The 16,321-nt window shown below is 41.9% G+C and overlaps 1 protein-coding gene across 3 annotated transcripts; it reads left to right on the plus strand.

The window, feature by feature from the left end:
• The first annotated feature begins 822 nt into the window (after positions 1-822).
• On the plus strand, positions 823-15,091 carry LOC103050761 (zinc finger protein 263-like). 3 transcript variants are annotated; one of them, XM_088129403.1, is made up of 7 exons: positions 823-1,016; positions 1,684-2,272; positions 6,088-6,214; positions 6,373-6,455; positions 7,271-7,397; positions 9,520-9,574; positions 12,015-12,099. In XM_088129403.1, the coding sequence occupies exons 2-7, from the start codon at positions 1,859-1,861 to the stop codon at positions 12,016-12,018; spliced, it is 810 nt and encodes a 269-aa protein (XP_087985529.1). In that variant the 5' UTR covers positions 823-1,016; positions 1,684-1,858; the 3' UTR covers positions 12,019-12,099. The 3 variants fall into 3 exon arrangements, with proteins under 3 accessions (XP_087985529.1, XP_087985530.1, XP_087985528.1); XM_088129402.1 differs by lacking the exon at positions 9,520-9,574 and having other exon boundaries at positions 825-1,016; positions 12,015-15,091; XM_088129404.1 differs by lacking the exons at positions 7,271-7,397; positions 9,520-9,574 and having other exon boundaries at positions 824-1,016; positions 12,015-12,242.
• Positions 15,092-16,321: the final 1,230 nt, after the last annotated feature.

Raw genomic sequence — 16,321 nt, forward strand, 5'->3', positions numbered from 1 at the left:
ACTATTTCCAATGCTGTATTGATACCTGCCTTGTAAGCATCTTGAGAACAAATGTGAAGAACAAAAGTCTGTTTTGCAAGGACACTGGTGGACTTTATGCTCCAGTTGCTGCTTTGATTCTGAATCTTAGGTACTAAACTGTAACTTAAATCACAGGTGTGGGAAAAGAAAAGAGAGGTTTTTGGTTGGACAAAAAATCAGGACTCTGGTAGCACATTTTCCAACTAACACATTTTATTCAGGCATAAACTTTTGTGAACTGCAGCTCACTTCATCAGATGCAATAGAGTGGTTACTAAACTGCTGTGGGATTTAAACTAAGGTGGGAGAAAGGAAAATGGGGGGAAGGGAGGGAAGACAGGTTGGTTATGCAGATGCAGATTACATGTGAGAGAGTTTATAAGTACTTTATCAATTAACAATTGTGTTAAAAACCCACTGGGTTTGTTGAGACCTGAGATTACCTGAAAACTTTTGATGTCTGTGAGTTCAACATTTTCTCACTTGATGGTGCTGTTAAACTCTCACTTTTCCAGTCACTTTGAGGTCTGCCATGGAGGGTCCTAAGAGGTTGAAATGCTCTGATATTACTTTAACCTTGTTTGATGTCAGACTTGTCTATCAGTTCTTTTGCAGTTTGTCCTGTTTGTCCTACATACAATCCAGAGGGGCATGGCTGGCAAATGATGACAAAATGAAATATATTAATTCAGCCACGCGGCGGCTCCCGGGAAACAGTTGAATCCGGCCAACGTCAGAACGGCCAAGTGACATGGAGCATGCGCCGGAGAGCTTTGCGAGCAGTTACCCCTCTGAGGAAGAGGCGGCGGGGGTTACAGCCGGGGATCTTTTTCAGGAGAGGGGAGGAAGTGATGGTCTCCTAGAGCGCCTTGCCTCTCTAGGAAGAAGCGCTATGTTCGGCCTTATTCCGCTCCTGAAGGCAAAGAACGCGCGTGAAGTTATGGCACGATCGGGGATCCGGGAGTGAGTTGCAGTCGCTCTTCCCAGGAGCAACGGTGAGGAAACGATACCTTAAATGCTTGAAAATCTGGGAAGGGGCTGGTGACTGGGGGAGGGGAGACTCTTTTGTCCCCCAATAGGTAAACAGGAGGAAAGGGAAGCCCCGGGCATGCAAGGGGAGGCACCGCCTGGTCGGTTCAGCCCCTCTCTGGCTTCATCTGCTGCTCCCCGGCTGGCTCTCGGCGCTTCCAGCATCCTGGAAGTTTGGAAAGCGCCTTCCCCGCGCATTCTTCGCGGGAAGGAGTCTTGGCTGGCTGGCTGGCTGTCTCCAGCCCCCTCCAGGGAGCAGGCATCGGAGGTGTTGGGGGACCGTTTCTGTTCGAAATCCTGGAGGAGAGGCCAGAGCTGTGTCTGAGGGCTGATTGTGTGGAGAGGAGCCCCACTGGTCTGGGAACAGACTGAGCCCAAACCTTCCAGAAAAGAAGGAGCCGGTAGGTCAGCAGCTCCCCTCTGAATAAGACAGCTGTTTATCCCGGAGCGAGGAGGGAGTTGTGCCCCATCTGAAAAGGCTGCTGGTTGCAGATCTTCCGGGACTTTCATGCTGGAGGGATTTTAATTAAATGATCCAATGGGATAAAGATCTCTGAACAAGAGCATTGTGATTCTGCCATGGATTGCAGTTCTCTGCTATTCTGATTTTTTTGTTTTTCTTTTTCACTTCAGATTGGAACATGGAAGCACGTTAAGGTGCTTGTGAAATGACTTCTTGTCTAGAACTGAAAATAAGTCATAATCAAATCCAGTTGGTCCTGTGAAATTTAGACTGTGACTAAACATTGCTCTGTACACCTGGAAATCTTTGTTCCTTTTTGGAGGAGCATTAGAGCACAAATAAAAAATGTATATGCAAAGGTCAGCAGGACTGAGAGCAGAAAAAGGGCCTCCTGCCATTCAAACTGGGGGCAGTGGAGAATTTTGGGAAACAATCAGCCAGAACATCCCCCTTGAGGACACTGTCAGTTCAGATGTTCAGCACTGGCGCTTCAGGAATTTCTGCTACCAGGAGTCCAAGGGACCCAGGGAAGTTTGCAGCAAACTCCACCAGCTTTGCCATCAATGGCTGAAGCCAGAAAGGAGCACAAAAGCTGAGATGCTGGACCTGGTGACCCTTGAGCAGTTCCTGGCCGTCCTGCCCACAGAGATGAAGACCTGGGTGAGGGAATGTGGAGCTGAGACTTGTTCTCAAGCGGTAGCCTTGGCTGAAGGCTTTCTTCTGAGTCAGGCAGCAGACAATGAGCTGGGAATGAAGCAGGTGAGAGAATTTAATCCTGATAGCTGCACAGGATGATAATGTATCAAGTAATGTCCATGATTTCTTAAATGCCAGGTCAATCTTTCTTGGAATTTTATAGTTGGAGATTTGTTGCTTAGGGAAATGATTCTGTTTCCCTTACCAGATAATTCCAGAGAAGGAAGGGGAAACCCCAGATTATTTCTACCCCACAGACAGATATAAGAATTAGAGGCAGAAGATAGGAGATCTCCTTCCCTTAAGTGTTTGCCCTAACTCCCCTTCTTCTGCTGCTCCTGGTGTAGGAATTAAATGAAACATGTTTTCCTAGTAACTGCCCCTCAGCAGAGGTTTTGGCCAGAAATTGGATCATGGATGATCTCTGGCAGGATGGGGGTAGTGCATCCATCCTCGCTTTTCTTGACCTCTTAGCGGCTTTTGATACCATCGACCATGATGTCCTTTTAGGCCGACTTAGGGAGTTGGGAGTGGGCAGCACAGTTTTGTGTGGTTCACTTCCTTCCTCCAAGGCTGGTACCAATCAGTGTTGATTGGGAATGAGAGGTCCAGCCCACGGCCCCTCTGTTGTGGGGTACTGCAGGGTTTGGTACTCTCTCCATTCCTTTTAACATCTACATGAAACCACTGGGTAAGATAATCTGCCACCATGGGATGAGGTACCATGAATATGCAGATGATATCCAATTATACATCTCCATCCTGGGTGATTTGAATGATGCTATGACCACCCTTTCACATTGCCTGGAGTCTGTAGGGGTCTGGATGGGGAACAACAGGCTTCAGCTGAACCCTGGCAAGATGGAGTGGCTGTGGATCGGAAGCTCCTCTGTATCTGGGGGTTTACTATCTTTGGTTCTCAGTGGGGTTGCACTGCCCCAGACAGACCTGGTGTGTAATCTGGGGGTCCTCCTGGACTCATGACTTCTCCTCAAGGAGCAAGTGGCAATCATGGCCAAGAGGACCTTTACACAACTTTATGTTGTGCGCCAGTTACGCCCCTTCCTGGATCAGCAGGCCCTCTGGTCTGTCACTCACGCCCTGGTCATCTCTCATTTAGACTATTGCAATGCGCTCTACATGGAGCTACCCTTGAAGAGTATCCAGAAGCTACAGTTTGTTCAAAATGTGGCCATGTGGGCAATCTTGGGTGCCCCAAGGATGGCACATGTAACACCTTTGCTGTGGGAGCTGCATTGAGTTCCAGTTTGTTTCCGGGTCCAATTCAAGGTGTTGGTTATCCCCTTTAAAGCCCTACATGGCATGGGTCCAGGTTACCTGAGGGACTGTCTCACCCCAATTACATCAACCTGTCCCGCCCGGTCTGGCAGAGAAGGCATGTTGTGGATCCCATCAGTGAGAGAATGTCAACTGGTGGGTCCTAGGAGGAGAGCCCTTTCTGCCATTGCCCCTGCCCTATGGAATACTCTCCCCCCAGAGGTGAGGTGGGCCCCTACTCTCCCAGTTTTTCAGAGGGAATTGAAGACTTGACTCTGCCAACTTGTGTGGGGTGAGAAAAGATACAATCGACCCTGGGGATGGCTGGTGCCTTGACGATGCTCCCTGAGTTTGTTAACACCTAATTAACATCAGCCTCTTGGAAGTATCATAAAGGAAAATAAAGAAAGTTTGTTTTTAGCATATTTTAATTAATTAATTTTTATCTATTTTAATTGTTTATTCTGTTTTTACTGTAAACTGCCCAGAGTTACCCCACAGTGAGATGGGCAGTGACAAATTTGAAATATAAATAAATAAATAAATAAAATTGCAGCTTAGGAAATAAATATGGGTGCTCCAAATGGTTGCTGAATGTTGATATACTGAACAAGACACACAAACTCAGTGAAACAATAGTTTATGATAACTCATAAACAAGGTCACTAATTCAGTGCTTATTAACTATAGAGGGAAGCTTATGTTTTCTGTTCTATAAATGATAGTATTTATGTTCCATTCTTACAATTCAGATCCATGGTGATGAACCTTGACCCAGAATCAAGCCCAATAATTGATCCAAAATACATCTCCCCAACAGTGCATGTTGATAAAACATGTTCTGATAAGGTTATCTTGAACCTCCCCTTTCAGAGAGAATTATGCTTGGCAATGCTTGTGATCAATTTAGAAAAAAATTACTACAATCAACATTGAACATTAACATGAAAGTGATTTCTAATGAACAGAACCTGAGAGAATACTAGAGAGTTCTGCTTTTCTATTTAGGTAACTACCAGCATTTTACAAGAATGAGGGAAAAGAAAGAAGTGCAAATGTACTTTTTGAAAAATGCAAGTTAGTAGAAAGAATTGTTAAAGAAAAAAACAAGATACTGGAATAAAGATAAAAATTATCTTTCAGTGGGTAAAATATAACTAAGGCTGCCTATTTAATAAAATCCATATAGAACTTAACATTCAAACCTGACAGGAAATTAATGGAATGGAAGGACTGAAGAGTCAAAGTTGTCCCTCATTATGTTTAGGATATAGGCATTGATCATAAGGCCTGTGGACCTTAACTTTCAGGTCAGTGGGCCTACGTTTTAGTGAAAATATGTAAGGGGCAGATTTGTTAGGTGGGAGGAGTAGGCTATTGGTGTTGCGTTTATGTGGACTGGAGGTGCTGTGTGAATCAAGGAGCAAGGACTGGAGCTGTTGGAGGAAAAAACATGGATCAGAGTTGGAGAAATATCCCTAGAAGAAGGAAGAAAGTACATCTGAGGACCACATTTTGGGGCATAAAAGTGTTCTTGCTTCCTATTTTTAAATGTTGAAAGGGATTTGTGTGGGTGTGTGCGTCTTTGAGTCAGTTTTTGACTCCTGGTGACTGCCTAGACAAGTCTCTGCAGTTTTCTTGGCAAGGTTTTTCAGAACTGATTTGCCATTGCCTGCTTCCTAAGCCCGAGAGAGAGTGACTTGCCTAAGGTCATCCAGCTGGCTTCGTGCCAAAGGTGGAACTAGAACTCATGGTCTCCCAATTTCTAACCTGATGCCTTAACTACTATACCAAACTGGCACTTGAAAGGGAATTCATATATTTAAAAATGAGCCAGAACATGAACTCTGGATAATTAGACACATCATACCCCTTTGCTTCCTTCTTTGAACTACATGTGCTCTGAGTGCTTGCTTTCTTTGCTTATTTCAGCTTGTAATAATCAATACTAATCCACACTAATCCACACTATCAATAAGAGACCATAAAGGTGGAAATACAGTGTAATAGCTTGCGACTGAAACAGACCCCTCCCTGTCTGCCCTAGTGAGGAAGGATTGTTGACCAGCTGTGGATATCAGTAGGTAGCATATGCCAGAATGCATGAGAGGTTGAGAGGAGTTAACTATATTGTAACTCGGAATCAGTAGGCCTATGGGTTGAGTACTATGGCCTGCTTGCCCACTCCATATGTTTTCACTGGCATCAAGGATCCCAATGCAGGCATGGAGGCACTGATCCATCAATTCAGAGTCACCAGATTAGGAAGGTAGCAAAAGTGAAGCCAGCAAATGAACATAATAATGTCCATCATAAAGAGGATATAAATAAGAACATAAAGCAGTAGCCTGCTGGATTGGACCCCTGGCCCATCTAATCTAGCAATCTAGTCTGATAGTGGCCCACCAACCACACAAGGAAGCCCACTCATCTCCCAGCAGATGGCTTCAGAGGTAGTCACACTGCCATCAAGGCTAATAGCCACTGATACCCATGACTTCCATGAATTGGTCCAACCCTTTTTTGAAGCCAGCCAAGCTGGTAGGCAGTACCACATCTCATCAGGCTTTACAGTTTTCTAATACTGGCTGGTCTTTCAGGTGGAGGAGCCATGGGTGGAAATGGTCCCAATGCATTCCAAAGAAAGGGGAGATCTGTCCAGTTCCTCTCAGGAGCTGCTCTTTGGGAAGATCTCCCAGGATGATCCAGTTTGGGTAACTTCATCAGGTAAGAGAAACTTTTTTCTGCAAGCAATGAGGGTGAGCTCATTTCACACCAAATCCTGGGCCTGTGAATGAGGATGGCTTTTGTATATAATGCTTCCCAAGAGTTTATTCACAAGATTTTAAGACTGTCTGTTTTCCCCACTTTTCTCTCATTCACAGGGAATGGAAAAGCATTAATAGAAATCCCTGAAACGTCTCCTCTTTGTGATGAAGCAGAAACAACAGTTATGCCCCCAGGTCAGGTAGGAGAAGCTTCATCAGAATATGGAACCATGTGGGGGCCCAGGCTCAGAGCATGGTCACATCTTTAGCAATATCGAGTATCTTGCTCTTGTCGTGTCAAACTCATTCATCTTGGTCTGCTTTTCAGGATTATTGTGAAAATACAAAATCCAGTATCTAAGATGGGTGTAAAAATAGAAAATCCGTTTGCATTTTATGGAAGTACTCAAAAACAGTTAAAAAATAGAATGAGTTAATTAAAGCATAACAAAGAAACTACTACAAGTATAGGAAAACTCCTTTGATAATAAATTAATAATGTGAAATACAGATTTCCATGTAAATATTCTCACAATCACAGGCTAAATAACTCTTATAATAAAAATGTTTTTGTCACACTATAAAGAAGTAACAAAAGCTGTGAGATAAAAAGATCTCAGTGAAGTCACTTAAGATTTCCAGGGTTGTCTCCAGGAATTGGAATGGTTGCAGGAAAAAAATTCCTACTATGTGTGTGTGTTGTTTACACACCTAGGCAGATGGAGGTGGAGCATAAGCATCTGTGCTGCATCATTCTGGGCCAGTGGGAAGCTCTCCAAGGAGACCTCTTCTGCTGGTCTGAATCCTGGATGTAACTAAATCATATAAATTGAAATAATCAATCAATACTGTGCACTTGGAATACCTTTATCAACTCTGTAGAGTCATTCCGGCAATGCAAGAAAGCATGCATGCCATTGCAAAACTGTACTTTTTAGTTTTGTGAGATAAGAGAGGAAATTTAGCATGTCCTTCTTGGAGCTATCTGCTAAGGAGAATGTTCTTCCTCTTTCAGGGTTCTGTGTCCTTTGAGGAGGTGGTTGTATATTTCATGGAGGAGGAGTGGGCGCTGCTGGATTGTTGCCAAAGAGCCTTGCATAGGGAAGTCATGTTGGAGAATTCTCAGAATGTGGCTGCTCTGGGTAAGGGATCCCTTTTTGCTCTGTGATTGATTATTTGGGAAAAATATTTTTAGTTAGAAGTATACCAGGAACATCTCTTGGCTGGAAGGAGGTACTCTTGTTTATCAAAAGCCCTGAGAAAAGGGAGAGATTGAAAGGTACCTGCTCAGATGTATGCGGGATCATTTCTGACCTAGGATGGTTGGACACTCCATAATGAGTTTTCCAGTTTTTCTCTAATCTCATCAAAAGCAGGTTAACTTTTAGAATTATCGAATTGTAAAGTTGGAAGGAACCACAAGGATAATCTAGTCCAACCCTCTGCAGGAAAACCAATTAAACCATCATGACAGATTGCTGTCTAGCCTTTCCTTGAAAACTTCCAGAGATTGAGAACAACCTCCAGAAGTAGAGTGTTCCAGTGTTGTACAGATCCTATGTCAAGCCCCACATAGCAAGAACTACATGGATTTCAGAAAGGCATCTTTAGTGCTAATCTGGGTAAAATTATCATCTTAAAAATTGTAAAAATAAGTTCACAGGCAGACTTTTAGCAAGCTAATTTGAAATGCTTTCTTCCCACTGCCCTTACCTTGGGACTGTATTGCTCTTTTTGCATCCAGTGAATTCCTCCTCTGTTTAGTTTTCACATTCTCTTCCATCTTATCATTAGGAAGTTTTTCCTTGTATTTAAATGAAATCTAGATAGCTGAAACTTGTTATTTCTGGACTTACTTTCTTTGGCTATGCAGAATAGTTCTTTACCATCTTCCCTGTACTTCCCTTTATGTATTTGAACATGGCTATCATATCTTCCCTCCTGTCAGGTTTAGCCCAAAGAACTCCAAGAGACAGTGCAAAATCAGTTCAGCTATGTTTATTAGCTACAACCTCTAGCAAGAATCTTCCCAGACTGAAACCCCAGCTCCCAAGCCAGCCAGCCACAACACCGTGAATTCCTCAGGGAGGTGCCAGCCTCATCCTCTTGTAGTTCCCACGCTCTTTCGGTGAGCTAAGAAAATGCTTATCTCCCTGAGCCTGGCCTTCATAATTCCATTCCATCACACTTCCATCTTTTTTTCTCTGGACTGAACAACCTAAGTTTCTACAGCCTATCCTCATAGGACATGTCCTCAAGTTTCTGTATCATCTTTGTTGCCCTCGACTGAGCTCTCTATAACCTTTCAATATCCTATTGGAAATGTGGTTTCCAGAATAGTACTTAGTACTGTAGATGCAGCCTCATTAGTGCTGAGGAAAAATGACTGATACAGTGCTTATTCTAATGCAGCCCAGAACTCTATTGGCCCTTCTAGCAGTTGGCTCACATTACTACATGCATTTGGTTTGTTGTCAGTGACCACAACTAAGTTATTCTCAGTAGTAATATTTCCAAGGCATGAATCCACCATCTTGTCCAGATTAGACTGCAATTTCATTCTGTCTTCATGGGCATTGGCCAGTCCTTTCATATACAGTGATACCTCGGGATACGAACGCCTCTGCTTGCGAATTTTTCGGGTTACGACCAGCTCCGGCCCCAAAAATTTACCTCGGTTTGCGAACTCCGCCTCGGGGTACGAACCGGATTGGCGGCCATTTTCCACCGTGACACGTGGTCCGTGGCCATTTTCCGCCCGTGCCACGTGGTCCGCAGCCATTTTCTGCCCGTGCCACGTGGTCCGCGGCCATTTTTCCGCCCGTGCCACATGGTCCGCGGCTGTTTTTCCGGCCCTGCCGCGTGGTCCGCGGCCGTTTTTGCGCCGCGCCGCGCTGTTTTCGCGCTGCGCCGCGCCGCGCTGGGCCGTTTTTGCGCCGCGCCGCGCCAGGCCGTTTTCGCACCCGGCCGTTTTCGCGCCGCACCACGCCGCACCCGGCCGCTTTCCCGCCCGACGTGTGGTCCGTGGACGCCAGAACAGATTAACGGTAATTACATTGAACCTTATGGGAAATTGCCTCGGGTTGCGACCAAATTCGGGCAGAGGGCGGAACGGATTAACCGGATTTACATTGAACCCTATGGGGAAATTTCCTTCGGGTTACGACCAACTCGGGATACGCCCAGAGTCACGGAACGGATTAAGTTCGTATCCCGAGGTACCACTGTATTATATTATATTTATTTATTTATTATTTTATCCAGAAGGTCATGAAGACTTCGCAGTTCCTCCAAACACTGGGCCGGGATGTTTGTGTGTGTGAGTATATACTGTAGATAGATGGAGATAGTTATGCCTTTCTATTTATTTGTGGTTTGCCCAAAGTTATATATGTAAGATGGGCAGCTGTATAAATTCTCTAAATAAATAAATATATTTTATTTGTATGACCACCTGAATCCAAGTGGACTCTAGGTAGCTTACAGGGTTTTCATAGTGAAGAAAATACAATATCAGGATAAAAATGAATAAAAATACCAACTAGAAATAAAGGGCTAAAATTATGGAATGGCCCTCTGAAAGAGTCATGTTTTCACCTGCTTCTGGAAGGCCATGTGGGTGGGGGCTATCCATGCTTCAGGGGCAAGCTATTCCAGAGGAAAGAAGCTGCTCCCCACCACTTTAATATCTTCAGTCAACTTTTCCCTAGTAGTAAGGACCAGATCCAAGGTAGCGGGTCCTCTAATGCTTACTTCCATCTTTCAGAGAAAATAATCACCCACACAAGTCAAGAATTTTTCCAGCATCTTGTGGTAGTTGAAGTCTCCCATCAAAACCACAGAATGTGCTTTTGAGGCTTCAGTTATTTGCTTTAGTAAATCTTCCATCTACTTCTTCTGGCTGGTGGTGGTCTACAGCAGACTCTTGGCAATACATTTCTTCTGTTAGGTCAGCCTTTGGTCTTAACCCAGAGGCCTTCAAGCCACAGGCAAGTTCATTCCTGATATATGTTCACATGCTGTCTTTCCTGTGTTGCTTATTCCGCTGAAACAAGGTGTTCCCATCAAGACCAGTGTTGGTGCCTTATGACACTTAGCTCACCTTGCTTGTTTCCCATATTTTGCATATTAGGTTAGAAGTATTTAAGAGAATAGGTTAGACTCCATGTGTTCAAATCCCCATTTCCTTTATGCCCATTTCCTGCTGTATTTAATCCATTATTAGCCAATTTGATTCTCAATATGTTCTTACTATAGATGGTGATACTGCTATAGATGTGATATTGCTAGAACGTCCAGTGCTATTCCTCAGCTTTGAATTATGGTCTGTTACATTCTCCAAGTTCTTGGCTGCATCTCTTCCCTTCTTTTGCATTTATCAGAGTTAATATTACAAGCAAGAAAAATTCAGAGAGAAAAATAAGTAGAACCTCTTAGGCTCTAGCAGATGTATACCATAACTGTCACAAAAGCATGAATACAAGACACAGTATCAGGAGGAAAAGATTTTAGCTTTACTTTCATAACAATATTATGGTTGCAACAAACATATTGTAAATTCATCCCCATATTAAGTTTTAGGTGGAAATCCATTCTTTCACTCCTGTACCATTATCTGAGAATTCCTTACGCACATGTGATACCTTCCAGATGCTATTCTATGGGGTTCAAACCCTCTACTAGAAATTGAACCCCATAGAATAACATCTGGCTATCCGCTTCTGAAAACCCCCAGTAAATGAAGATATTGGGTGTATGGTGCCTCCTGGTGGTCAGTGTAACTGAAAAATACCATAGATTTTTACAGTGTATAAAAAATAAAGTCAAGTAAAACCCTGCCCTTAGGGGCATGACATATCTTTATCCGTCTGCTCTGGACTGTTATACCATTCTGAGAGTTTCTGGACTCTTGACTATGATGTGGCATTTCAGTACAGCACCAAAGACAACAGAATAGTACCAACATATCCTTTTCATGCATTTATAATTGAGATATATAAAAATAATATTAGTTTCTTTTGTTTAAGCATGGATCCTATAATTTTGGTAGGTTTTGGTCAGGTCTTTAATGCATTTATATATGCATCAGGTAAACATTTATTTACTGATTTGATTTATAAGGCCACCCAATTCATTATTAAAAGGGTTGACAAACCTTATTCTTCTTATAAAACATTTAAACACTGAATAATAGAAAAGCTGTTGGTTTGTGCATTAAGAAAGATGCCATTTCCATTTGTACTTCAGAAGCCATGTTCTCACTCTTTTCATCATGGTTCAGGTTGATGTTTGGCTGAGGATGATGTGCTAGGTACACATTCAAAAGATGCAACTTTCCAAGTTTATGGAAAGTTATGTCTTGATTAATGTAGATTTGGTTATCTCTTTAAGGTATAGAGCATAACCATAATTGCATCTATTGTGGTAAATGTTGAGGCATAAATTCAAGACAATGCAGTCATTTTCTGTATTTTTCTGTCTCTCTCCTTTACCTAAATTTGCTACCTAACTGATCATTTATTGTTTAGTCTTATGGAAACTGATACCAAAAGTATATCATGAGGAAGAAACACAAATGCTTCATAAAATCAAACTGGCAATAGTTCAAAAGAACCATGTTTGCCTAGTTTCATAAAGTATACAAAAAGGTGGGAATTTTGGAAATACTGGAAATAGTTAATTGATTATGATACCTATTGAAAGCCTCAGTTTCTGCTTACATTTCTAATCAGACCTTTCTTTTCTAATCTTCCCAACAGGTGATGGGCAGAAGAATGAGATTTACAAGGAACCAAATGTTTTGCAGCTGCAAAGTATCAAGCATGAAGTGGAAGAAGTGATACTTGGAAATCAAGGGGAGCCAAAAAGGCAAGAGAAAAGCTACTCAAAGGATGAAGAGGAGAAGTCCTCTACTTCTCTGGGTGCTGAAATCCACGGCTTCCTGACCCAGCAAGATCAGAAAGGAAACAGAAAGGGAAAATATCCAGGATGTGGCAAAAGAGACAAAACTAAATTCGATTTAAATGAACATTTTAGATCTCAGACTAAAGAGAAGCAATACGACTACAGACAGCCTGTGAAAAGTATCAAAAATTTCTTTCCTCTAATTTTACATCAAAAATTATATGCAAAACAGAAACCATACACATTTTTAAAATGTGGAAAGAATTTCAGCTTGAGTAGGCATCTTACTTCCCGTGACAGAAACCACATGGGAGAGAAACCGTATAAATGCCTGAAGTGTGGAAAGAAGTTCAGTAGCAGCAGTAACCTTGTTTGCCATAAAAGGATCCACACAGGAGAAAAACCGTATAAATGCTTCGAATGTGGAAAGTGTTTCAGTAGCAGTAGTTATCTCATTTCCCATAAAAGGATCCACACAGGAGAAAAACCATATCAATGTTTTGAGTGCGGAAAGAGGCTCAGTAGCAGCAGCTATCTAATTTCTCATAAAAGGATCCACACTGGAGAGAAACCATATGAATGTACAGAGTGTGGAAAGAGCTTTAGTCAGAATAGTAGTTTTATACAGCATAAAAGAATTCACACAGGAGAGAAACCGTATAAGTGTACAGAATGTGAAAAGAGTTTCAGCAGAAAAAGTCTTCTTACTCACCACAAAAGGATCCACACAGGGGAGAAACCGTATCAGTGCATGGAATGTGGAAAGAGCTTCAGGCTAAAAAGTACTCTTACTTCCCATCAAAGGATCCACACAGGGGAGAAACCATATAAATGTGTGGTGTGTGGGAAAAGGTTTCGTGAGAGAAGTAGCTTTATGAAACATAAAAGAATCCACACAGGAGAGAAACCATATCAGTGCACAGAATGTGGAAAGAGCTTTATTCAGAAAGGAGAACTTACTTCCCATCAAAGGATCCACACTGGGGAGAAACCATATAAATGCATGGAGTGTGGAAAGAGCTTTAGTCAGAACAGTAGTTTTATACAACATAAAAGAATTCATACAGGGGAGAAACCATATAAGTGTATGGAGTGTGGAAAGAGTTTTAGTCGAAACAGTAATTTTATACAACATAAAAGAATTCACACAGGGGATAAACCATATCAATGCATGGAGTGTGGGAAAAGCTTTATTCAGAAAGGAGAACTTACTTCACATCGAAGGATTCATACAGGGGAGAAACCATATGAATGCACAGAATGTGGAAAGAGCTTCAGTAGGAGCAGTAATCTTACTTGCCATCAAAGGATCCACACAGGGGAGAAGCCATATAAATGCATGGAGTGTGGAAAGAGTTTCATTCAGAGCAGAGATCTTTCTTCTCATCAGAGAATGCATACTGGGGAGAAACCATATAAATGCCCAGTTTGTGGAAAGAGCTTTAGTATGAACAGTACTCTTACTTCGCATCAAAGAACACATACAGGAGAGAAACCATTTAAATGCCTGGTTTGTGGAAAGAGCTTTAGCACAAACAGTACTCTAACTTCCCATCAAAGAACACACACAGGGGAGAAACCATATAAATGCCCCATTTGTGAAAAGAGCTTTAGTATGAACAGTACTCTTACTTCCCATCAAAGGATCCACACAGGGGAGAAACCATATATATGTGTGATTTGTGGAAAGAGGTTCCGTGAGAGCACTAGCCTTATGAAACATAAAAGAATCCATACAGGAGAGAAACCATATAAATGTATGGAGTGTGGAAAGAGCTTTAGTCAAAACAGACACCTTACTACCCATAAAAGGATTCATATGGGAGTAACCATATAAATGCATGGGATATGGAAATGCTTCAGCTTGACAGGCAGAAGAGAATCTGGACCACAAGAAAAAGCTTCAGTATCAATGGCACCTTATTTTTCACTTCATGGAACTTACATGGAGGAAACTCTTTATCAACCAGAGTAGCACAGTTTTCTTCAGGCTGAGAGAGTGGAGTCAGGACTAAATTTCAGTTTTATTTATTTGCCAAAATTAAGTGAATCATGGTTTAGTTAGATTAATTCTAACTAATTAGAATTAGTTAGAATTAATGTAACTAATTAGTGAGTCACCTGTTGGGGGAGATGGGCGGCATACAAATTAATAAATAAATAAATAAATAATTGAGGTGCCATGATTTCTTCCCATTCATGCATTTCCTCTTCTGTCACATTAAAATGTACTATTCAGTGAGACCTTTCTAAGGACTCAAAAGCTCAGATCTATACTGGTACAAAGATCTGTGCTTATAAAGAAAAGTTTATTAATTCAATCACCCTTGTTAATTATGAAAGATAATGCACTATTTCTCTTAACACATAACTCCTCAGAAATCCCTAAAAAGATTACAACATTTGGTTTAATCATGGTAACTACAAGGAAAATAGAGTTTAAACAGGAGTTGACGTATTAGAAGGCTTTTATTTTACAGTTTTCACATTGTTATTCATATGTCTTGCTACATTGTGCACTGTATAAAACTTTGGTCTATGACAATAAATAAGGCATCCATTCATGCAATCCTGCACGAATGTATGGGAAGTTCAAAAGCTTTGGGGTAAAACAATATTTTTGTCATGACAATCAGAGATCAGTACTTGACAAGATCCTAGCACAAATCGTGAAACAATCAGTAATTACATTGAAAAGTGTAATGTCTCTTAGTAGATTATGGGAATTGATTTGAACATAATTATCTGAATTTTTGGGAAGCATTTGACAAAGTTGCCTACAACATTCTGCTTAGCAAGCTACTTAATCATGCGTTGGATAGCAGATGGATTCACATATTCAAGGTGTGTTCATTAATGGTTCCTCATCATCAATCAAGTATCAAATGGGTGGCCACAGAATTGGTCCTGGGCATGGTAATCTTCAATATTTTCACAAATTATTTGGATAAAGAGGTGGAGGGAATAAAGATTTGCAGTTGATATAAAACTGAGTAGGGTACTAGTCTCACAATGGTTCTCTGACTGGAAGAGAGTGTTGGAACTTTGCCAAGCTGGAAGCAATACATCTCAAGAATGATTATTGGAGCCCACAAATTAATAGTCTATATTAGAAATAGGTCATAATAGCACCCACAAATGCGGTTTACAATCTATATAATAAAATACAATATATAAAATATAAACAAAATATAACTATAATAAAAACTAAAATTTACACTGATGGCTCCAGAATCTATCCCAGAAGGCCCCTGAAAAAGTCAGGCATTTACAGTGTTCCAGAAGGCCATAAGAGTAGGGGGAATTCTCTGCAGGGGCTTCCTCCAATGGAACAACATTCTCCAAGGCAAGGATGCCCCCTCCCTCACTCTTACAGTTTTCTGTAAGGTCCTGACATCTTTCTCCTGGTTAGTTACAGGCAGCTATATGCAAGAAGTTTGGTGTGTTTGCCCTAATCTGCATCATTTCTATTTATCAGACCACTGATTCAAGGAAGAAAAATTGCATTAACCAGTGGGATAATATGATGGAATTGGGATAACTCAACATTTGCCCCCACCCCTCCTGAGTCTAAAAAAGGTGCTGGGTAGACCTTAGGAACCCCTTCATGGATCACTGCCTTGTCGTGGCGAAGGGGCTTGCGTAACTCAGTGAAGCCATGAGCTATACCGTGCAGGGCCACCCAAGACGGACAGGTCATGACAGAGAGTTCTGACAAAATGTGGTCCACTGGAGAAGGAAATGGCAACCCACTCCAGTATCCTTGCCAAGAAAACCCCATGGACAATGTTAAAAGGCTAAAAGATATGACGCCGGAAGATGAGCCCCTCAGGTCAGAAGGTGTCCAATATGCTACTGGGGAAGAGCGGAGGGCAATTTCAAGTAGCTCCAGAAAGAGTGAAGCGGCTGGGCCAAAGCCGAAAGGACGTTCAGCTGTGGATGTATCTGGAAGCGAAAAGAAGGTCCGATGCTGTAAAGAACAATATTGTATAGGTACCTGGAATGTAAGATCTATGAACCAAGGCAAGCTGGATGTGGTCAAACATGAGATGACAAGATTGAACATCGACATCTTGGGAATCAGCAAACTGAAATGGACGGGAATGGGTGAATTTAATTCAGGTGACCATTATATCTACTACTGTGGGCAAGAAACCCTTAG

This window comes from Python bivittatus, unplaced genomic scaffold (genome assembly GCF_059951505.1).
Source record: "Python bivittatus isolate LINGU-HERP-01145 unplaced genomic scaffold, Pbiv_v1 ctg000810_np1212, whole genome shotgun sequence".
Classification (NCBI taxonomy): domain Eukaryota; kingdom Metazoa; phylum Chordata; class Lepidosauria; order Squamata; family Pythonidae; genus Python; species Python bivittatus.